Source organism: Typopeltis vanoorti, chromosome 21, assembly GCF_054136105.1.
Source record: "Typopeltis vanoorti isolate ZY-2024b chromosome 21, IOZ_Tvanoo_1.0, whole genome shotgun sequence".
Classification (NCBI taxonomy): Eukaryota; Metazoa; Arthropoda; class Arachnida; order Uropygi; family Thelyphonidae; genus Typopeltis; species Typopeltis vanoorti.
The window spans coordinates 40,320,102-40,346,223 of NC_143569.1; the positions used below are offsets into that span (position 1 = coordinate 40,320,102).

General features: G+C 35.0%; 1 protein-coding gene across 2 annotated transcripts in view; it reads left to right on the top strand.

Moving 5' to 3' along the window:
- Nucleotides 1-26,122, top strand: part of Rubicon (run domain Beclin-1-interacting and cysteine-rich domain-containing protein rubicon) — a 357,235-nt gene that overhangs the window by 180,152 nt on the left and 150,961 nt on the right. For both annotated transcript variants that reach the window (XM_090410954.1, XM_090410955.1), the window contains exons 10-12: nt 10,980-11,024; nt 21,852-21,923; nt 22,020-22,080. In XM_090410954.1, coding sequence (XP_090267080.1) covers nt 10,980-11,024; nt 21,852-21,923; nt 22,020-22,080 — 178 coding nt within the window. The remainder of the gene's footprint in view (nt 1-10,979; nt 11,025-21,851; nt 21,924-22,019; nt 22,081-26,122) is intronic.

Below are 26,122 nucleotides of genomic sequence, written 5' to 3' on the forward strand. Positions count from 1 at the left end.
GGATCCAACGTCTTATTGCCATGTAGTGCAACCCCTGGATGTCCAGAAAGGGGATCCGTAGTCTTGCACTACTTTGGCCTCTACGTCGACAAAATGCATGGTCCTGGATGACCTGCATGGGATCAATCAACTAGTTTGCTTGCCTGCAAGGGTTAAGAGTGCATGATGCAGTAAGTCTCCTTCCCCGTGGTCTGTTGGACAGGACTCAAGCCTTACTGTGCTCCTCATATAATGTCCAGAGTAACTCTGGCATTCCACTCTCGAGCGCAGCCATGGCTAGCTGGATAGTGGGCATCCATGTGTGGCTCTGTGGTGGGTGGGTGGGAAGCTCTGGCACTTAACAAAAAAAAACACTCGTGCATGAATCCTTCATCCTCAATTATTTCAGGGGCCCTAAAAAGTCCAAACCAAATAATGATATTATTGATACACCATTCGATAACAGAATTAAGAAACAGAAGACACGACACCAATATACCCATTTTTCTAATCATCTCTGCAGCAGGTGAACAACCAATAGGGAAAATGTCACTCTTTTGCATTCAAAAGGGTTTAGGAGGACTGGCAGGTTCTCCCCAAGACAGTTACGGAATATGTTCTAGTGATGTCCTCCTAGAAGCATCATGTCAACAACATTCCACCAAACTACTCAGAGCAATATCAGTGGTGGAATACCAATAACAGTTACACCCCATAAAGGTAGTGCAAGGGACCCCTCCCTTAATGCATTACATTATACATACCTGCAAGGAGATGTGTGTGTTGCATTATGGGAGATACTGAGATAGGATTGATGTTAGCTTGCTCCACCTTTGCAACGAGTTACCCAGTGTTGTACTACCTTACCCCAGTCCTGAAGATACTTTCAGGTGCGAACTTTGTTTGCTCACGCTTGGATAAAGGATTAGTATAAATTTATTATTATACTACAACAGTAACATTGTGATGACTGCATCGAAGGTGGATGAAGACTGATATATATTATAATGCTTCAATATTGTTTACACATCGTGTTGGGTGTATTGTAAAACATCATCTGCATAATTATGGTTTCCCTATAGTACATGTTGTTCACACTATTTGAAGCTTCCCAGGAGATCGTTCAGAATGTTTATTTATTGTTTTCTGTTTATAACAATTTTGTGATTAGGTTACAGTAAGAAACTAGTTTCTAGTTCTACTCATCATCACTTGAGAAGCTGCATGCTCATGTGGTATATGCCTCAAATTATACCTTTCTTTTTACCAGATTATAGTGGGAAGTGTCGTATAGGTATCTTCCTGTATGAACTGGCTTCGTACAGGATGCACATATCTGCTTGCCATAGTCATACCCCCCCTCTCCCGGAACATATCCTGAAATGAAAAGCCCTCCTGTCTTATAATTCCACTGTAAAGTGGATATGCAATTATATGTTGTTCAGTTGTCTTTGGATAGGAAAAGATTCTGTATGAGCTGCAAGGAATCATTTGCAAACAAGCTAATGATAACAAGGCTTGCTAGAGGATCAGTTGATTCCACTATTAAATCCCTTTTCTTTTGAATGAAATGTAGGGAATTCTTAATGCGGGAATGAGTTTTGCCAGTATCACTGGATGTTTGGAAGGTAGCCAAAATCAATAACTTCCTTAGGCCATATGCAGTAACATTTTACTAAACTCTTAGTTTTGTTATGAGTGGTCCATGTCAAGTCAGTATCCAAAACCATTTCCATGTCAGAATCACTGAGTCGATCATCTGTTTTATAAAATCTTAACAGCACAGCATGCATATGAAACGACCACTATGAGTAAGTGATATGTAATACACAAACACTTCTTGAGGTGTGACACATTTCTACCAAAGTGGCTCTGTTAATACTAGCGAACTTGGTGGCAATGCCAGTTAGACATCACATGTAATAAATGACCATTCCTCAGTGAAACACTACCTTGGAGGCATGAAATGGCTTTTCTCATGTTTGGTCTCTTAGAGCATGGATTCTGATTTCTATTCCCCAATTTTTGACATCCCATACCAGTTATACCTTTCAAGGCCATGCCAACATACGCGGATGGTCTGACAAGTTCTCAGCCTAACAATGAAGAAACGAATTTATAATTTCAAAATTATTTTGAAATTATAAATTAAAATATGTTGAAATTTTTATTTTTCAATGTAATCTCCCTTAAGGCTAATACATTTATTCCAGCAATGCTCCAGCACCATTATCCTGTCCCTGTAGTCGTTCTTAGTAAGATCTGCAAAATACCCCTTTACAACTGCAATCACCTCTTGATTCGAAGAGAATGCTGACCAGCAAGGAAGAGTTTTAGTTTTGGGAAGAAATAAAAGTCAGATTGAGCCAAATCTGGGGAATAGGGTGGATGTTCCAACAATTCATAATGCAGATCCCTTAATTTTCCCATTGCCAAAACACCTTTGTGGGCAGGTACATTGTCCTGATGAAAGATGATTTTTATCTTCTACAAACTGGGTCTTTTCTCATGAATTTTTTCATCTAGTTAAAGTCTGGTTAAAAGATCAGAATAGTATTCCCCGGTTATTGTTTTACCCTTTTTAAGATAATTAATAAACAAAATGTATTAAGCATCCCAAAACACCAATGCCATGACCTTTCCTGCTGATTGAACTGACTTTGTTTTCTTTGGCACTGAATAACCGGCTTCTGTCCACGGTTTTGACTGCTGTTTGGATTCTGGTGTGTAATGGTGAATCCAAGTCTCATCCATAGAATAAATCTACGCACAAAATCAGTTTTATTCTTGTTAAAACACTCCAAGCACTCTTCAGAGATTTTCATGCAAGTGCTTTTTTGATATGCAGTGAGCAAGTGTGGCACCCAACTTTTTCATTCGCAATTCTTCGTGCAAAATATATCCTACATGTTCTTTTGAAATGCCTCTAGTCTCAGCAATTTCAATCACTTTGACTCGCCGGTCATCCAATACCATATCATGCACTTGATCAATGATTTCTGGTGTTGTTAAACTTTTTGGACGTTCTTCACATGGATCATCTTCAAGGCTGATATGGCCATGTTTAAACTCAACAGCCCATTTCTTAATTGTCGAAAACAAACGAGAAGAGTGCCCATAAACGTTTATGAACTTTGAATGAATTTCCTTTTGCGTTAAACCTGCTTTTACAAAAAAATTTTATAACCACACGGTACTCAATTTTATCCATTTCAAGGGTTACAGACAGCACTTTTGCTTCAGACAGCTGTATAAAAGAAACTACTTGATAGAATGACTTGCAATTTCACATGGATGCTTATGACAGGTGTGTCAACTTAGGGGGGAAAAAATTACTTAAAAATAATCTAAGGTCAAGGCCGAAAACGTTTCAGACCACCCTTGTAATTACTTTACTTAACATTAAGCAAGTAACAATAACAATCATTTATCCTAACCTGACCTCTGACTTTTTTTTTCACCAGAAGTTAGGCTAGGATAAATAATTAACAAACATTTAGATTCTTCTTACTTTTGCATAGTACAGATATACAGGAAACAAGCTGCATCATGTAGCTTGTTTCCTGTATATTTGTATTTTTTCCTGATGATGATGATCTCAATACAGAGGTCGAAACATTGATTGTCACTTGCTTATTTTTAAGTAATTATTCTAACACGTGTTGTGCCTCCATAAATTATTCACTATGAATCATCTGCATAAAGTAAAGAGCTGAGGTTAACATCTCCAATTTTGATATCAGATTTAATACCACTTTCCTTCATAATGTACATCCTTGTCAGACACCAGATTTCACTTGGCACCTTGTCATATGCCTTTTCCAGATCTACAAAATTTAATTTACAGATCTCTGTTATATTCCCATGATTTTTCAACTATTTGTTGTAAAATGAAAATCTGATCCTGACAGCCTCTATTTGGCCTGAATCCAGCTTGTTCTTCACCAAGCTTCCCTCCCACAATCTTTTTCAACCGTTTCGCAAGAATACTTGCATAAATCTTACCAGGCACACTCAGTAGGGAAATACCTCTCTAATTCTCACATTCAGTTTTATTTCCCTTTTTATATATGGGTACTATGAGAGCTCTACTCCAATCATCTGGAATTTGTCCCTTTGTCCAGGCCTTCTGAACTATGGTGCATTCACTGTAAGACTTTTATACCTCCATTTTTGGGCATTTCTGGTTGAATTTCATCTACTCCAGCTGCCTTTCCAATCAGGTTTTTGATGACTTTTCTACTTTAAGTATGTATATGTATTCCTGACTGCATTCCTGTTGGGAATTTTCTATCACCATGCTAACACTGCTTGTTTCATTTAGCAGTCTTTCAAAGTAATTACTGCAAACATCTAGAATATCTTTTTCTTCAGTTTTCATGTCACCTTTATCATCTCTATCTCCTTTTATAGCACTCTTTCCTCCATTCCTAAGCTTCTTCAACAACCTCCAGAATATTAATTAAATTAAGGGGATATTAGATCCCACATTGTTTTACTATAAAAGTACCTCCAGAATATTTTGCCAGCTTCTTGATATTTATTTTCTGTGTTCTTACCAAATTCTTCCCATGACTTTTATTTAGCTTGTTTTACACAGTGGTTAGCTTTCTTACATTTGTCTCTGTATTCTCTAAGAGCACAAGCTGACTTATTTGTCAGGAACCTTTGATATGCTTCCTTCTTTTCCTTCACTGCTTCTTTAACTTCCTGTGTCCACTATGGAGTTTTGATTTTTCTATCCTTGCAGACAACCTCACCACATGCCTCTCTGACTGAATCAGTCATTGTTTTCTTCTGGATTTTCCACTGAATCTCCAAGATTTGGTTCCTATTCTCAAATTCTTTAATTTTTTCTTGAATAATGTTTGTGTATTATAGTCTACAGTTCACATCTGAGAGCCGCCCAATTTTTATTCGCTTTAAAACTTTCTTACATGTTGTTCTTTTAATATGAAATTCCTCCTCAAGACTAAATGGTGATCACTTCCAATTTCAAATCCCCTGTACACTCTAGTGTCCTGCACCAGGGAGAAAACATCACTATCAACAATAACATAGTCAATGAGACTTTTCTTATTCTTTGCCTCTTCTCTCCATGTGAATTTGTGCACATTTTTATGTTGGAACATGGTGTTAGTAATAATCAGTCCATGTTCTGAGCAGAAATCCGACAGCTGTTTGCTATTATTATTATTAGCATGTTCTTTTTTCCAAATTTTCCCCAAATATTTCTGTATGTCTGACAATCATTTCCTACTCTCTTATTTAGATCTCCAACAAGGATCAACTTTTCTTTTTTCATTGTGTCAGTTGCTTTTTCTAAAGCCACAGAAAATTCCTCCACTTGTACCTTAGTAGAGTCTTCTGTGGGACCATAGGCACAAATAAGCCTTCTTCTTTTCCTTGATTGTTATTGCATGAATCTAACATTTTGTATTTATTGCTTAGAAAGATCTCACAAATTTTTGTCTTTTTTGTTTCAGTCACCCATGTTATGTCAATCTGGTACTTATCCAATTCCTCAGCCAGCACCATTTCTTTGCCATTGAGGCTTGTTATGTTTATAATACCGATCTTGAACTCTGGTGATGTTGAGTTGGGGTGGGTTTCAGGGTTTGTTCCAGTAATTGACTTTTTGCTGTTCTCCCTGGAAAAACAATGGGGTCTTGTTAAACCGTGCAATTTTCCAGCAAGCATGTAATTCTGTCATGTTGTACCATCATTTTATTTGTGGTTTAAGCCAGTAAGAATACAATTTGGTCGACTAAATCTCAAATTTCCAGCCCATCCTCTTTCATTCAGTGTCCAGATAGATACCTAACAGAGTGCACCACAAGGTTAGGAGTGGACATTATGTCAGAAGACCTGGTCGGTTCTCTGCATTCCTTTATTGGCTATGTGGAGTTCTCCTCCCAGTTATACACCTTTGTCCCTTAAACACCCTTTTATGGTGTTTAAGGGACAATACATATTCCCATCTTGCTAGATTTAATACTGGCACAGTCAGTCAAACATCTTTTAGTGAAATGAAACAGTGAAGTATGTCACGTATTGTATTGTCCATGCAGCAATTACAAAAAACATCATCCCAATTTCCACTCTATTTAAAGCCTTGGTTGAACTTATGGTACCAAACAGCCAAAAAAGATCAAGATAGAGTGTGTGTGGTATATTTTATAGATACTCTACCACAACAAACTTAATAACATTTAAATGTGCTTAGGCCAAAGCATGTTATGTAGATGTCAGTGAAAAACTATCCTTGATTTACATCATCAGTTAATCAACCCAGTGCAAAAAATTGTATGGGATAAAATCCAAGATGAAAGGTAGATACAGAACACATTGGTTGTATACCTTTGAACATAATGGATGTATTGTCGCTGATTTCTATCCAGTTTTCTGTCTTCTGATATTTTAATTTTGAAAGAGCATTAAGAGAAACAGTGGCTAAGCTTTTGTTCCAAGTGGATCGAGCTGTAGAATCAGCCATTTGTTAAGGAAGACCTCAAAAGAAGTCTTTTGCTATCTCCCACTAGCTTAGTAGGCTCTGATGACATCCATTATGAGTTGATAAAACACCTTCCATCATCTTCTATAAATCTCCTTCTCTTACTATATAACAGAATATTTACAGAGGAAGAGTTTCCAACTCTAGGCATAAATCAACTGTCATTGCTATCCCAAAGCCAGGCAAAGATCCAGCACAGGCCAACAATTATTGTCCAGTTCTCACTAGCTGTCTTTGTAAGGCCTTGGAAAAAATGCCAAACACAAAGCTTCTCTGGTACTTAGAAAGTAACAAACTTCTTTCCATCACACAATGTGGCTTTCATAGACACCGATCAACCTTGGACCATTTGGTCTGTCTAGAAACGTATATAAGAGGTGCTTTCCTGAAATGAGAACATGTTGTTTCAGTGTTCTTCAGCATGGGAAAACGCTTATGACACAGCCTGGTGATATGGCATATTAAAAGACCTGATTAATCTTGGTCTAACACCTTCCTGTTTTTATTAAGAACTCTCTATCCAGCCATATCTTCCAAGTTCATGTGGTAAGCACATTATCTTAGCCATATCATCGAAAAGAGGGAGTTTCTCAGGCTCTGTTTTAAGTGTGACCCTCTCTACTATTAAAGTGAACTCAGTTACTGAGCGGCTTCCTCCCACAGTAGGCGATCGCCTTTATTTTGATAACTTCACAATTTACTGTCACTGCTGCGATATGAGGGTCATCGAAAGACAACTTCAAAGCAACTTAAACTGCTTTATAGCTAGACTGTGTATATATGAAGAGGGTGGATGAATAAGAGCCCTGAGAAAACACCTGCTTTAATAGGAAAATATGAAGAAAGAATACCATTACATGTAATGAACTACCTAAGAGAAAACTGGCAATACAGTTAGAAAGAGAGGAAAGCAGACCATAAGATGGCAATTTGCCGAGAAGCCCTCAATGCTATTTCCTGTCAAATGCTTTGTAAAAAGTGGAATAGTAGATATTTGTTCAAAGTTTACCAGCACTTGTCCACAGGTGTGTGATGCAGGTTAGATCTACTGTAAATCTTGATTTGGTACAATGCTTATTGGTGATTATTGATTAGTTGACAGTTCTGCAGATTTCAAAGAAATTGACTGTAGATGACTTTATCCATTACTTTGGATAACATTAGACTACAGAAGGCATATGATGCAGTATTCTAGATAAAGAAAGCAGTGATTTGCCTTTGTTGGATCTTGAATGAAAAGATTTCTTTAAAGAAATAATTTATTCAGGATTCAACAAGTTTTAGCCAAACAACAATAGAAATGCTTGTACATAGGTAAAGATACTAATTGTTTAAAGAATCATATTCTAGTACAAATATTGTAATATTACTTAAAGGTAAACGATGTCATTTGTTTGTAAGAAATTATAATGGAAGAAGCTTCTTAAATATAAAGAGCCAATAGGCTTCATTTCTTGCATTAGCTCATGCTAGTAGTCGTCGATACTTTTATAGTTTATTATACTATATTCGGCATGAAACTCTCTGATTCTAATCTTTGAGTTTCTTATTCAGTTTTAAAACAATGTGGGATTTAATATCCCCTTATGGAAGAAGTATTCTTTATAAGATATATGTTAGGGCATAGTAACAGAAGTTCAAAATCCACTAACAAAAGCTTCGGGTGATTTGTGTAGCCTACAGCAAATTGTTTACACGCGGAATGGAACATGCTTGATGTTTTCCAGGAAGATGCGGCATGCACACGGAATTCTCCAGGAAGATGAAAATAGAAAAAACGACGCGTGCACAAAAAGAGGGTGCCGGACAGAAAGGTATGGGAGAGAAGAGGGTGCCGAAGGTAGTGGATATAAAAGGGGTTTGTCCCCCTTTCAAAGGGGCTTTTGTCTGTTTTGCTTTGGATTTTCTTGTAAAGCGGGGCGCGTTCAGGATCTTTTCGATAGCATGTAGTTATTCGCAGCCATCTTTTCGAGATGTTGTATGGAAGGTGTCAACGAGGAGATAATCGGCAGCGTTCCGAGCAAGCTTGAAGGAACTGACCACCATATACGTCCACATGGATTGGTCTGAGCTATGCTGTTTCTAGTCCACGATGGGAAAGAAAGGCAGAACAATGAAGTTGGACTTCATTGTTCTTCCTTTCTTCCAAGCCTAGCCTGTGAGATAATCGTCTAGAAGAAGACTAGACATTCCGTGGGACGAAGTAAGGATAAGATGATAGAATGAATATACTTCCAGAAATATGGTAATGTTAAAACCTTTTGTAATTCTTGGTTAAGAAAGAGAGGAATATTGTGATATAGAAGAAAAGAGATGTTATGTTTCAGAACTCTATACTTGTAGGAAAAGGACTATAGTGAACATTGGATGGCAGTGTTTAAATCTTAGGGCTATAGATCATTACTTACATGGAAACTCACATGAAAATCTTTATATTTAATTGTAAGCCATAGGAGCAAAGAATTTGATAAACACCTGGAAAACCAAGTGGAGAAAGCTTTATTATTAGGAGATGAGAGAACAATGCAGATTTTTCTCACAGGCCACAAAATGTTCAGAGATTTTTAAATTTTTACAATGTGTTCAGAAATTCATTGTGCATAAGGTAAGATATGAGTGATTTTTACTAGAGCAGAAGAGACAGAGATTCATTCTATAGCTGCTGAATGTTTTATTGATGAGGATTTGTTGGAGCAAGAGGACTTCCCATTCTGTTGATTGCTTCAATATTGTCGAGGAGATGTTTTTCAGAGCATTCCATAAAATAGTTGGCAATTGTTTGAGCAAGAGGATTTCCCATTCTGTAGGTTATTCCACTTATAATGAAGGTCATCCACCACCTAGCATGTTTAATTGTTTATAATAAAATTAGTTTAATCCTTTATCCAAGTGTGAGCAAACAAAGTTTGCGCCTGAAAGTATCTTCAGGACAGGGGTAAGATGGTCCTGAAGATACTTTCAGGCTCAAACTTTGTTTGCTCACACTTGGATAAAGGATTAAACTAATTTTATTATACTCCAACCAAGTGAAAAATAAACTTTCAACATGTTTAATTGTTATTTCCTCAAACTGGGAAGGTTTTTTTCAGCAGCAATGCTTGCTGATGCAAAAGCCCCTTTAGTGGCAACAGGTCCTGTCTTGAGAAGGTGGGATCATCTTGACTTGCTGTATATTATGCATCTGGCCCATAGTGGTCCATTATGATTATAGAATATGATTATTGAATTTACATTTAATAATTCCTGGCAGTGCTTCGGAAGGGTTACTGACAAATTTTCACTTCTTCAATGTTTCTTGTCATCCTGAAGACACATAATTTCTTCTGAAGAGTCATTTTATTGCTCTACCCAATTTCATATAATCAGCAAAAAGAGAATTTTACTAGTTACATCTGAACTTAAGTCTTACTAAGCAGAACTCTGACCATTTATAGAAATGAAAGCTTTTTTTTTTTAATGATATGTAAGGTTTAATGCTGTCATTTAACCCGTATGCTAACCAACATCATTTGAACTAACTCATTCACTATGAGAATTATTTTTAACCTAAGAAATTATATTCTTATTTTTATTTTATCAAGTTGGGAGCAAATAAAAGTTTGCACGTGAAATATCTTCATTGCTAGCCTACTTGTATATAGAGAGAAGATTCAGTTAACATCAAATTATTGTTGTATCCCATAATGCATAACACATCCAGACCAGTTTCAACTTTTAAGGTGAACCAGACTTTACATGAAGACTGGTGTTGACCTTAAAGAACCTAAAGAATGAGCAAACAAAAAGTTTTAATGTGAAGTACATTAATAAGTAGACTACTTGTATATAGTAGTTGACTTTACATCATGTAAACTGTTTCTATATATTACTAGTTTAGTCATTGAGGCTTTTCACATAAAATCTTGTTTCTTAATTTTACAAGAATATAATTTCTTCTCAAATATGTTTTAATATCCACTATAACAAACTGTTTGTCCTTAGGAGTTTATTTAGTGAAAAATCCACTGTACTACTTTATATTCAAACTTATGCAGACTGCATTACAGAGTGTGATATATTTTCCACAGGAGACATGCTCCCAATATATTAGATCCTTATTTATATACCTAAGGCATTTAAGAAAAGGCAGAGAAATGGAATTTTGTATTTGATGCTGTCATGTACTACTTCTTTATAAGTTGCCATCTTGCAAGAAAGTTGGTGTATTTCAGATGCATATTAAACTTGGTACAGTAGATTATTCAGAACTTAAATAAACAGCTTAAATAAACAGAACTTAAATAAACAGTCAGAACAACTTATGACTAGGAGATATGAATTTTCATATCTCCTAGTCATAAGTTGTGATTAGATTCTTTGAAAATAACAGTACACATTGCTGTTTAAAAATTGTATTGTTTTCACTAGATAGTTCTATTTATCCACATTCTTATTTTGTTAGTGCAGTCAAGAATTTATATTTCATGTTAGTTTGATTTTGTTATAGATATTAGTGAAACTGAAGGAGAAGTGGATGATTTGGAATTATCTGGTCAGTATAATAACAATTTTTTTCTAGAATCTAGACTATCTTATTTTAATATAGTTCTGTAGTTGAAGTATTTTTTTGTATAATTTAGCATAATATAAGGGAATACTTGTAACCTATTCTTCACCATGACTTCTAGAAATGTCCAAGGGCACAGCAGATGCATGACACATCTAGTTGTGAACAAATAATGTCTTTGCTAATTATGACTAAATATTTGATATGACTAAATAACACAGTTGCACACCACAGTCTATTAATTTCATGCAAGAAAGATAATTGCATGTTTCAGAAGTTTATTTGATTGGTTATTGTGATATGAAATAAAGATTCTGGTAATAAGGTGAGGCTTATATGATAGTACTTATAGTTACATATACTATATATTAATTAGAATAATTAATATTTCTAGTATTTCGTTAAAGTCAAATTATCATTATTAAGGAACAATGAACGAATTGATTGACCCAAATCTTGAACAAATTTAACTGCATGAAACTGCCTCAAACCTGGAAAGCACTCATCCTTAGAACTTCAGCCCAACAGCGAAAAACATCCAACCCAGCTCACTAGGGACATTATTTAGGACTTTAGATCTGCCTTTGTTGTTTGGCTTTCATAATACTCGTACTTACCTTATGTAGTGCCTGCATGCATGTATCAATTTGTTAACTGTTCCCTGAGGATGGTAGTTTGACTTTGCTGAAATATTGAAAATATTAATTAAAAGTTATTCTAATTGGTATGTAGTATACATTGTAACTTCCTTAAGTAATATCGTTAGAAATAAAGATTACCTAGACATAAATGTGTAAACAGCCCAGGATACAAAAATATATGGATGAATTAAAAAAAAAAAAATTGTAGCTGCATTGATGAACTATCATGCAGATGCGTAACTTATGGTATTCTTCATGGTGTTAAATATGAAAATTTAAAAAAAAAAAATCTTATTTCATCAAGTCAAGGATGCTGTTTTTAACTAATTTTTTTTTTTATTGCAGTATTTTTAACAAACAAAGTTTCTTGATTGTCATTAACAAGGCAAGGTAACATTGCAAGGATGCATGCATTTGGACGATCCGACTCTCCTCATGCTTATAATGTGAGGGACATTATATCTCTAATACAGTTATAACTCAGTTGAAAACTTTAGTTGGATATAAATGTATATGTACAAAAAATAGTTATACAGTTGTGAAGATTATTTAATAAAATTAAAGAAATAGTTTAAGGGAGGAAATCTCCACGTGACCTTTCAAGGAATACAGAGAAAACTGAACTGACTAGAGCTGCTGACATAATGTTCACTTCTAGTAACTATCTACTAAGAAGTAGATGAACATAATAGTAGCTAGCTACTATTATGTTCACTTCTTAGTAGGCTATCTACTCAGATATTGAACAAATGTAGGATGGACTGTCGGATGCACTTATTTAGACATACGTATTAGTTATACATTAAATATTGTAATCCAACCAAATTTAGATAGTCCTCGAAAGTTGTATTTTAAAAGAATATCTGAAAAAAATTAAAATCATTCAGTAAATACCACATGCAGAGATCACCTATAAACCAGTATTAATATTAGCTTCCATTACGCACTGTCTACATAACCTTAGTTTCTTCAGCTGTAAATCCAAAATAGTTTGCCATTTCTTATTCATTCTCCAAAAAGACAGATTTCACCCATTATCAGTACCTGGAGTATACAGATTACGTTGCCAGTATAAATTAACATATCATAAATAGTCTAGCATATTGCAGTAGAGTGGAAAAAGCAACACTGGAATTATATAGTTATAAACCATTATGGACAAAGTGGATTATCAGACCATATGTATGAGACTTTACATGTAGTTTAAATTAAGAATAGGAATTAATTAATAATCTAGGAATCTGCCTATTCTTATAGAACGTTTCTAATCTAAGCAAGTAATATGGATATAAAAAACTTCCAAACATCTGGAAGAACTCTAATTATGCTTTTAAATCATTTAAAAACTTGGCTACCTTTGACTATACCCACAAGAGGTTGTGGGTATAGTCAAAGATAGTCAAAAAAAGAGGCAAGATTCTTCAAAATATTAACTACAAGATATTATATTTTAGCAATAATGATCATGACATGGAAAATTTAGCTATGATATTCAACACTAAATGCAAAGATAATCTTCTTGAATGACAGGCAATATCAAATAGTTCAAACAATAACATTGGAAAATTGAACAAAGACTTGTTTCAGCTTATCCCCCCCCGAAGGTTCTATTAAGGAAGAAGTGGGGGAATTTTTTTAGGTAATTAGAAAAAGCAGCTAACATACAGGAAAAGGTAGGCCTTGTTGGAACACCGCACATACATTATGAGTATCGTATGGAAAGCAGAGTGAGAGTGGAAAGAAATTAGCTATGCAGACTGAAGGCACTCAAAAAGAAATCTGTCATTATACTGGAAGTGGAGGAATAACTTTTGAATGCAGACAGTATGTTTGTGCCTAAAGCAGATGTGGTTGTTCAAATAATGAATGCTCACCTGGCTAAGGTCTATCACTCTGGAATATGTAAATAGAGCACAGCGTTACCATTGCCAACTCTTCTGGGAAATCCCAGCCCCCTATACCACTTTCTGATATGTGTTAGTTGGCTACTATCTTATCCATGTCAGTAGTTTATTTTCCAGTCCTATATTCAGTGGTTCTTACACTGTGGGTCACAAACCCTAGAGGGGTCATGTAAAAGAGTTTGGGACTGCAGCAAACATAGATAATTGTGAGTAAATTAAATATTTATTATTTAACTATTCAAATTATTATACACTACAACTTTTCATTCTGCCTTTTCTAATTTTTTTTTTATTTTTGTCTCCATATGTAAAGTCTGTAAACTATAAAAATTTAATTATGTAATTAAACTGTTCATTTTTGGTCTAAGCTGTTAAAACTGAGAACTTTTATTGTTAAAAGACCATAAGATTTAATGATTACAAATACAAAGAGCCAACAAGTTTCACTAGCCATTGTCTAGCATCTTCAAGGCTGTACTGGTGTGAAAACAAATGCATCAAGTTACATGAAAACATACACTTTAGTAACTTTTAGGCCGTTACATTTGATAATTCGTGTTTGTGGCGTGCATGCATTCCAATGTAAGAAAGGCCACATGTGCGTGGAATTTCATATACTCCAGGAAATTTGAAGAAAGGTACCTCATCTTTGGGAGATCTTAAGACTTGCCTGATTGTGGTAGTTGGTTTAAAAACCACTCTGATGTTATGAGCTTTTAACATTCTCGCCAATTTTGTGGAAAATGAATTAATATATGGAATGACAGCTGTGGACACATATTGGGACTCCTAACATGCTTTCTTTGAATGGATACCCTTCTAACATTTTAAACAAATTGCTTTTTAAAGACAACCCCCAACAATGTGGAACGGAGTCCCAATATGTGTCCACAGCTGTCATTCCGTATATTAATTCAGTTTCCACAAAATTGGCGAGAATGTTAAAAGCTCATGACATCAGAGTGGTTTTTAAACCAACTACCACGATCAGGCAGGTCTTAAGATCTCCCAAAGATGAGGTACCTTTCTTCAAATTTCCTGGAGTATATGAAATTCCATGCACGTGTGGCCTTTCTTACATTGGACAGACCTCTAGAAGTTTTGAAATAAGACAGAAGGAACACGTGGGGGATGTCAATCATAATAGAATCATCACATCTAGTTTAGCTCATCATTTCTCAACATCAAATCACGTTATAGATTGGAAAAACAGTTCTATGCCTTACATCGAGAATGACTACAGACACAGAACGTTCAAAGAAGCAGCAGTGGTGCTACGCACAGGCAATAATTTAAATAGAAATCAAGGTGCTATTCTTAAAGACATATGGAAATATCTCATTAATTCTCTCAGCTCAACAGAACTACAATATGCGAAAAACTACACAACACGTGGTCATGTACCGGATTCTGACTGAAGCATTCAAACGCATGCACGCAACAAACGCGAATTATCAGATGTAACAGCCTAACAGTTACTAAAGTGTATGTTTTCATGTAACTTGATGCATTTGTTTTCACACCAGTACAGCCTTGAAAATGCTAGACAGTGGCTAGTGAAACTTGTTGGCTCTTTGTATTTGTGATCATTAAATCTTATGGTCTTTTAACAATAAAAGTTCTCAGTTTTAATTATGTAATCTTAAATGTAACTGCATGCGTGCATTTTTTTTTTTTTGCAATATGTTCGTTATTTTTATTTCTCATTTTATTTAAAATTGCTCAAAAACTGATACTAGAGTATCCTTTCCTTGATAGTTACACAGTGATCAGCATTCATTATTAAAAAAATATGGAAACAACTACCATGTTATAGTTGTCTTCATAATTTTTAAAAAAAATGAATTCTGACAACAGTATAACCATAAAAGAAAGAAGGCTAAGATTCAAAGAATTTATCAGGGCCTTTCAACTGAAGGTGACTTAGTTCATCTTATTAAGTGGTGAAAGTAGAGTTTATTTTTCTGAAAACTCTGGTCATTCTTCCCACAAAAGAGACAAACCTTCCATAAGAACACAAGCAATTAACAGATATAATGCACTGGTCTTGCAGCCTGAATTGTTTTGGCCATAAATCCAAATAAACTGACCAACCTCTCTCTCTCTCTCCCCCACTTCTTCCAATGTATTTTATAATATACACATTTTATAGTAATATATTTTATTTTATGCACATACACAAACACAATGCTCAACAAATTTTGCAAAATTCTGTTTGCCATGCAAAAAATGTACTTGCCCAGGATCAGTTTTTTTTTTTTAATTTATTTATTTAAATAGAGCAATATACCATTTATCTGACTTCCAGAACTATGACCCTTCAAATAAAAAACCTATGCATGTCAACCAACTACTGGTATACACACTGTGTAATTATATTTCAATTATCTGACTCTTCAATGATCAGAACAGCATATTGCTTTCTCAGTGTGATCAGATAAATGGTAGATTACTGTATGAAATTCTTGTTAAGTCAATAATAGTTCCATAAACTGCTTAGTTGTGCTGCATCTGTGTTTTGTAAAGTTAAAATGTCGTATAGTTGTGTGGACATGATGTTTAGGGCCTCCCTCGATGAGTCCAAGGACTCCCTGGAGTCGCCCGTAATAATAATAATAAAAGGATTTGTTTTTCTTTATTCACTAAAAGTATTCTATTTTCCAGTCTGCAGCCAGCTACCCACCATTTATCATTTAGCACAAAACTGTGTCAAATGGTAAATGTCAGATGGTTCATGAGTCTCATTTATTATTATTTATACGGGTACTCCATAGAGTCAGAGGACTCATCATGGAAGATCCAACTATCTATTAACATAATGCCTATCATACATCTTACTTTTGGAGCACTCATAACCACCTCTGGCAATTCATTACACTCATTCACCACTCTTGGTCCACACACCCTTACTAACAACACTCTTAGACAACTTCCAAGTTGACTCCTTGTTTTCCCCCTACTCCTTATGTATTGAAAAATTTCTTTTGTGTCGATCTTATAGAATTCCTTTAGTAACTTATAACTTTCTATCATATTCTCTCTTCTCTTATTTATTCTCATAGGAACATTCTACAGACATGTCACAAGCTTGGTCACTCATCTCTTAATCCTCTCCACCACCTCTCGGTTCCCTAGAGACACAGGTGACCAAATCTGTGCACAGTAGTCAACATGTGACCAACTCATAGTCTTATAAAAATAAAAAGTATGCAACTGAGATTCACCAGACTCTGTGTGAGTTTTTAGGGGACTGTGCTCCAGCATATTCAACAGTTGCCAGTTGGTTGGCCAAGTTTAAAACTGGGCATCCTGAAACAACAGATGTCCCCAGGTCAGGAAAACCTTCCACAGTGATCATACCTGAAAACATCAATGCAGTGCATGACATGATCTTTGATGATAAATGAATACCAGCCAGAAATATTGCAAAGACTTTAATGATATCCAGGGAACAAGTTAGGGTCATTGTCATATCTGAACATGCAGAAGCGCTCAGTGAAGTGCGTCTCAGAGATACTCATACGAGTATCTCTGAAAGAGCAGTGAAGATTTTATAAATAGATGATAAGAAATCACATACAGAAATGAGTTGTGCAGAGTATGTAGATTTGGTCTCCTGGATTCTGAGGGAGATGAAGAAGCTGCATCGAAGATGTGCAAAGAAGAGTTTCAAAGTTGATATTAGGATTATAGAATGTAGATTTTTTGATATATATTATTATGTAGTTTCCACCCAAGAAAAGTTATTAGTAAATCTATGGTACATTTGTACCATGGGTGGGCTGAGGAGAGATTAAGAGTATAAAAGCAGGTCAAATAGGAGTGATATGATAGAGACATAAACTTCTAAAAGGGTAGCAGAGAGTTGTGAAGATACTTCATATGCAATCTTTGTTTGCTTACATTTTTTTTAACCCCCACACATGAGAAGTACAAGAACCTCTAGCACATCAGTGCCACATTGTGAGGTGTAAATAAGGGTTAAGAGAAATAAATCACAGGAAAGGCTGTTCCAGAGGATAGAGGTAGATGGAATAAATGAGGAAGAGGAGAAGCAAGTTCAATGAATTTGTAGTTGTATTGTTAGACAACTGTTCTTGTTTTAACAGGCTTAACAGCAAGTAGAGAATGATGTTTGCCAATTCACTGGAGCAGTGACCATGGATGTATCTGTAAGAAGAAACACAGCATCTGTGATGTAGAGGTTGCAGTGAGCCTGTGAGGGAAGGATCATCTATGAGCCAAATTGCTCTCCTCTGGACAGCATCAAGAATTTTTAAGGAGATTTTATGTGCACCACCAAACTGATGATGGCCAGTTTGGATTTGTATAAAGGATTAAACAAGAATATAATTTTTTGATATTTTTAACATAATTTAATTCTGAAAGGGTGTTATGGGGTATTGGTTGATGAAATTTTTTGTTATGTGTTAGGTGAAGATAAAAAATGTGCATCTGTGAAACTTAAGTTTGTGTTCAATTATGAAAGAGATGAGAGCTAGAATTTTCTCTTGAAAAGCAGGGAGTGAGCGGAATAAACAGTTTGCTTGTTGAAATAGTGAGGTATCTGGTGTGAATGAATTTAAGAGAAGGCATGAAGTTGGTATAAGTGGTGTTTCCCCCTCGATGAATCCTTGATTTTTCAGAGGTCTTTGATCTTGATATAGAAGTGTTTGAAGAAAAGAGCAAAGCTAATAATAATAGTAAGTACTTGCTGGATTTCTGTCCTGGACCTGGACTAGTCATTATTAATACCGTGTCTGACCATAAAAATGCACCAATTCATGTGAAAAGATGACTTAAGACAATAAGAAATTCTCATTGGCTGTGTTATTGTTGATAGCAATATTTTCACACTAATTCAGGACTCAAGAGTATACAGCAACTGATTATGTGTGGTAGAACTGTCAGTGTCCTGACAACCTTATTCCTGTTGCAACTCAAGTCTATGCTTCTGCAAAAGATAGCACAATTTGGTGGCTGGATCCACTCCACCATCATGCTATTAGAATTGCATAGGAGCATTTTGAGCATCACCTATTCCTAGTCTTTATGTCAAAGCCAATGAACTGCTTTCTCACTTTGATGTAAATAGTTGTTTTATTACTTGTAAGGCCTTGTCAGACCATCCTATATGTACAGTACTTGTAAGGCCTTGTCAGACCATCCTATATGTACAGTACCTGTCAGGCTGTCATACATCTTTTTGGTTGGTTTGAAAGTTTTTTTCACTTGGTTATATTATAAATTAAAGATGCCAAGAAATTATATTCTTGGTTTCATCCTCTATCCAAGTGTAAGCAGACAAAGTTTGGTGAAGTAACTTTATGACTAGTAGTTACTTCACGACTTGTAGCCCAGTCGTGAAGTTACTTCATGCGTAAACTTTGTTTGCTTTTATTTTATTTTATTGCTTTTATTGCAAACTCCAGACATCAGGATCATTAATACTGCTTAGATGCCACTAAATGCTCTGCCACCATGGCACAGCTATGTTCCATCATGCAGCTTCTCCTAATGCAGATTAATGAAACATTAATCTGCATTTGTCTACCAGCCACTCTTGCAAACACAAAGATCAGAATACTTTGTATCTGTGTGTAATGTGGTCTGTACTTGTTTTTCTAGATGACATATCTGACCAGCTCCCACCAGAATATACCAATTATATTGAGGTGCATGTTGTATTGCTTGCATTTAATTTACATAGGTACATTATTCATACCAATTCGAGAAGCTCCATATAGATATGGACATTCACCAGTGTTGAATCTAAAGCTACATTGCAATTATGGAAACAAGACTACAGATGATACAACTGGATCAGCTCCTTCTTGTAATATGTGTCCCCTTCATGGTTTGCAGGCAGATTATAAGGCAAAAATTAACATCCTAGTAGCAAACAACATCAACATGGTGTAGAGAGAGAGAATAAGCTATACCAGATTAATCGCAAATTTAAACTGTGACATTATTCTGCAGGGATTGCAGAGAGGAAGTTGTTCCTGCTTGGTTCTGAATAGGCCATATCATGTCATCACTCCTCTTTATTGAGGGTTTGATGGCATGTTCACGTGAGTGCTGTAGTTCTGTATTAACCATCATACATATTTGAATCATCTATCCTCATTTTGTTGATGAGCACAGTCATTTTAGTTCTTTTAATAATTTCCTCTGAGCTCCATATACACTTGGACAGATTTTATCTGATTTCTCCAATTTACAATGTGCTTTAAATTTTTACCAAATACTTACCTTTGTAATTATATAGACTTATATATTACTTTTAAAAAGAAGTTGTTTATTTACATCAGATTCTCAGATGCTATTACTGGATGCATTTGTTCTTGTACTACTTCCATCAGATGCTGCTTAAAGTAGTTATCCTTCAGTAACTCTATAAATTTCCATTCCTTTTTTCTTGCATGCTTTCTCTCCTTCTGACTGTGTATTTTGTTCTATGAATTTCTGAACAGCCTCAGACCCATTATTTGTATTACTCATACTATCATCACCACCATTTGGGATCTCTACTCTGGTTGGATTTAATCCCTCTGCAGTCATTAGTATTATATGCCGCCCATCCTTTCTCTCCTACCTTCTTGAACACTGTAAGGATCTTGTTCTGTTAGCCAGGTCTCATTAATGGGAACAATTCTTGATCCTATGTTATTCACCAGTGCTAAAATTTCATCATGTTTATTCTTGATGCCTCTGGAATTTAGTGCACATACATGATGACTAACAACCAAGCTGATGTATATTGTGCACTTAAAACCTGACTGGTTCTAATAATCATCCTGAATAAATTCATTCAATCAAATTCCTTACAATGACTATTGCAGTCACTGCTTTTTTTATATGACTCCTGCAAAATTTCTTTTAAGATTGTTTGGAATAGTACAAACCATTTCATATTCTGCCAGCTCTTGAATTTAATTCATTTGTCTTAAAGAAGCTATCTGTATCATGACAATGCCAAATTCCATTCTTCTTTGTCTCAAAATAGGAAGCTAGGATGTTGTTTTCATTTCTAAAAACTGAAAATTTTGTTCTTGAAGTTAGTAAGTTCCATTGACGACAAGATCCAGTCAGTTCAGATTGTTGCTTGATAAACTGAAATCTATGTCCAAATTGTTTAATGTTCAGTTTGTTTGCACTTTCATAAATACTTCATCAGATAATGGTACTTCCTGTCTGCAATGGAATCAGAAGATTTATCATCCATCATTATCACAGTACTTTGTAGAAATGACAAAGTGGGTGCTAGATGACCTAAAGTGTGAGACACTGGTTTTATAGCCTATTCTGAGTTTATAATGCTTAATGTTTGGTCTTTGTAGAAAAATCCAGTTATGTTAGTAAAACAGGAGTAGCAATCTGTTAATATGTTTAATTCTCTCCAAATCATTGGCATTCCAAAACATAGACTAGTCCTTTCCTTGAATATTTACATTAGATTAACTTTACAATAATGAGGAGCTCACTGTTATCTTCACCCAAAGTAACCGTGCTTGTGTTTTATAGTTTTAAAATATACTCATGACCGCATCTTTCCAGGATATTTTCTAGGCCTGTGTTTTATATCTGGTTAACCCTTTTTTTGAAGCAGCACTCTAGGTTTCAATTTTCAAATGTTATATTATCTCTTCTTCTTTGATTGTAATAATAGAGATTATATTGGAGCAAAGGGGGAGGAAATTAAAGATAAAAAAAAGGTATTTATACTTAGAAGATAATCAGCGTATACTGTATATGCAGTGATATACATGAATATACTTTCTTAAATGAGAAATGTTATTTCACAGTCTATTTTTGCTCATATTCAGAATTTAATTTTTAAATTAATACAACAAATCTTCAAAAATGAACATAGCATTATGTAGATGAAATTAATACATGGCAGCCATAATTTTACAATAATCCACTATTATCTTACCACAGTGGGGAATCAGTTTACCAGTCATTAAAATAAATTGTAGGGGGGGGGGGGTCAGTTAACTGAAGATATTGCATGGTACAGTACCAGAAGTCAGTGGATACACTAAACCCATTTAAAGTTACTTAGCTGAAGGTTTAGTTATTTGAAGGTCATATGATGGAGAGATCACCGTACTTGTGATAATTAATTATTCTAACCACATTTTTCTAGGTTTAATCACAAAAAAAGTATTAACAATAAATTTAATTTAAATTTCAACAAGTAAGAATAATGGATAATTAATTCTTATGGATATTATTATTATAATTTATTTTTTTATTTTTAGAAGCCAGTGAATCAAAACTCAATTCTATAAAAGAAAGTGGATTGTCGTTATCCATGGCTTCTCTATATTCAGGTATAAGGTACTTCTTTGCAGATAAATGTTGAAAACTTGTATATTTCAATTTCAATTTTTAAAAACTAATAAATTGAAGGCCTTCTTTTTAAATAGATGCAGATTTACAAAAAGTTCCAGTTGCCATGATGCCTGTTTCTGAAGGATTTTCAAAAAGGTATTTCATAGAAATTTAATTGCTACAAATCTGATAAATGTTAATATTTGAATAGTTCATTATAGTCCGAGAAATTATTTTATTGTTTAATCTTTTACCCAAGCGGTGTGCATATGAAATTTACACATGAAATATCTCGATAACTGGGCTACTTGTATGTACATAGAAGCTGTTGACATTATATCAGTTGCCTCAGTATCCTGTGTTGCAAATTATATTTGACATGAACTTTTATTCTTGTTTAATCCTTTACCTAAGCATAAGCAAACAAATTTTCCACATGAAATATATTCACAATTAGACTACTTGCATATAGAAGTTGTTGAGTTCACATCCATTGCTTCTCTATCCCATAATACAAGAATAATTGATGTGAAGTCAACAGCTCTTATATATGTACACATATACATATAGTCTGCCTACAGTTGAGAGAATCATAGCTATCAGAGTGCCAAGAAGAGTCGATTCATGTTGAAGGGGGAGAAAAGAATAAGGGATGTATAAATTTTTCACTAACATGCAAAATCACGTGCTTTATACATAAACTTTTCCAACTATTATGCAAGCAAAATAGTTACCACTTTAAAAACTAAAATGTTCATAAAAGAAAAACTAATTTTCTGACATGTAATAATAAACACTCATCCTATGAAATGGATTGATTACCCTATTATCGGAATGGATTCTCCTTCTTATGTGCCATGTGCAGAAGTGTCGAGGGTTCCTCTCACTATATGTAGCCTAGTCCTAAAGATATTTCATGCACAAACTTTGCTTGCTTATACTTTGGGTAAAAGAGTAAACAAGAATATAATTTCTTGTCAAATATAATATACTTTATAACTAAGTGAAAAAACTTTGAAAAATATCTGTAATCCAGAGTATTTCAATAATAATGATACATTTTTTAATACTTGTATATGGAAAACAGATGACTTTTGCATTGATTCAACTTTGGTATTCTTTTGGAGTATGATTTCCACAGACGAGACCTCAGTAAAGATTGAAACAGAGTAGTGGTCATTCTCATAATGTTCTTGCATTACTTGATACTGAGGTAATTCATGTGAAGTCTAGTTGTGAAGATGCTTCATGTGCAGATTTTATTTGCTTATGCTTACGTAAAGGAATATAAACAAGAATATAATTTGCTTCTTTCTGGTCATATATATTGCTATGCATTAAGAAAGGATCATTATTTGGAACTGGTTTTGCCTTTTATTGAGCTCTCATCAGTGTGAGCCTGTTCAGAAAGATACCAAAGCTGAATTAATGTATAATTCATATATCTTCATTTATAAAGTAGCAAAAAAGATATATCACCTTATCATCATCATTATCATCAAATTCCTGCAATGTACCCTCAAGGGGTGTACAGGATGAAAGGAAACAGCCTTGGGTTCTTCACATTCTCCATCCCTGGCCAACTTCTTCACATGGAGACCTTTGGAAAAAAAAAGTCTTAAACTCTGTACCACATAAACCCTCTGTCTGGCTATGCTATATAGATCATGTGTTGCAGAGCCAGATAGAGGGTTTATTTGGGGCAGAGTTTAAGGCTTTTTCTTCAAAGGTCTCTGTGAAGAACCAGCATTCATACTACACATCTCCCAACTATATGGGATTATAAAAACCCTATATAGCATGGCAAAATAATCATTTCTAATAGCAGTGCCCTAACTACTGAACTTTCCCATATTTTCAACGGTTTCTTAGCCATTGGCTACAACTCCCCAAAAAATCTACAAAATATTAAAACCTTGTAACTGCAACCATCCCTGCTCTTCTCTTCAGAGCAGAGATTGTACAAAATCTATTACCATTCCATATATCCAGGGCACATCTGAAAAATTAACAAAAATCCTAAAGAAATACAACCTTACAACCACTGCCCCAAAAAATTGACATTTCTATCCACTCCACTAAAGACCAGCTACATCCCCTAGACTTACCAGGTGTCTTCTATGTCCCTTGCAGTTGCAAACTGTTCTACTATGGCCAAACAGGCAGGCCAGCCAATATCAAAATTTCTGAACACATGGACTACATCCAGTTCCACCATTACAGCCATTCTGAACTTGCTGACTATACTTTAGACACCCACCACAGGATATGCTGGAAGAGGACCTACTTTATTGTACTGCAGCAAATATAAATATGAGAGGCTATTCCTCAAATCTGTCCCAGCCCTGAGAAACTTTCCAAACCTCAACATATTCGAATGCATAAAACTGCCCCAAATTTGAAGTACTCATCCTCAGATCTGCAGCCCCCACGGCGAAGACCACCCAGTTTAGCCCATTGGGGGTGGCATTTAGGACTCTAGGCCCGACTTTGCAATAAGAGATGCATGGCTCATTGTTGCTATGTACTCTGTCACTTCTCTCATAGCCTAATTAGTTAATATGTTGTAGGTCTGATATATGGCAACCCTAGTTCAAGTTGAGACCTTGGTTTTTGTTACATTAGGTTGGACACCATCATTTTGATTACTTCTTTTAATTCTGCAAACATAGTTGTTGAATTCTGTGATTTTCCAAACTTCCTGATGTATTTTTTACCAGGCTTAGTCAAACTCTTTAAGCATTGCCTAAAAAACACTTTCTTTGGGGATTTCAAAACATTTATTATGAAGAATAGAAGGCCTAGCCATTGATGCATTCACTTTCTCTCATTTGCCAGATATGTATATGCTATGTGAACAAACAGCCTTCAATATATATATATATATATATATATATACACAGTCATACCCCGACTTACGTGAATCCGGAATTACGCGGTTTCTTATATGTACGTATTCCTGTCCCGCTTCACACCTCACCACTAGTCGTATCTTTCCAGCGCTGGCCGCATTCGCCAGTGTCGCACATGCTGTGAACAAGCACTGACGTGTTTCGCACAGTCTCCATTCATACACGATTTTTAAAGTCTACAAACCTTGCGATTATTTAATGTTATGTTCTTGATAAAAATTTTATCACATAAAAAATAATAATGTCATCCAAAGGAAGCATGTCCGATTTTTCTACAGCAAGCAAGAAAAGAAAAACATTGACTTTTTAAACAAAGCTCAACATTATTAAGGATTTTGAAGGTGGAATGAAAATTTGTGAGCTAGTAAAGAAGTTCAATATTCAGGTACCCACAGTAAGAACAATCATAAAAGAAAGGTTTACAGATTTTGGAGGACAGAGATTCTAATGAGGAATGAATTGTAGCCACAAGGCAAGGAATAAAAAAATCATTAGCTTGCTATGAAGAAATTTTGCGTGACAAGAAAAAGACATTATGCCGTCAGACGAATTTATTAGATTTTATGAAACCATCGACATCGAAATAACTTTCTTTTTTTTTATGTACAAAAAACTACAATTATGATTATATTTCTTAAAAAATATAGGTGTTTTGGTAAATCTTTGGTCCCAATTAACTAATATTTTGTATGTTTGTATATATAAATTACATGCAAAATTATACCCGAGTTATGCGAATTCGACTTACGCGCTTTTTGTTGGTTACACCTACCGCGTAACTTCGGGGTATGACTGTATATATATATATATATATATATATATATATGTATGTATGTATGTATATATGTATGTATGTATATGTTAAAGATGCCAGGCTATTTTAAATATAAACCTGGCTTTAATCCATTTTTCAACTAAGCAAACAGACAAGTAAATCAAGTTTGTGCCTGCAAGTAGTGCAAGTCTGGGCGACCTGCACGTAGTGCAACTCGTGGTAAAGGTGGAATAAGCTGTGATCACTATTCTTAGTATTTACTCTTAATGCAAAGCACATCTCCTTGAGGAGATGTATGATGCTATGCATTAAAGACAAGGGGCCATTACCCAGACCAGTTTCGACCTTTATTGAGGTCTCATCAGTGGGAGCCAGGCTTAGAAATACCAAGGTTTAAGTAATACAGAGCTTATTAGTATTTTATCAAAACAAGTTACCATAAGGTGCTTTGACCTTATTAAATAAAAATCTCAGGATGGAGAGATAGATGTAGAAAGTTTTTTACCAAGGT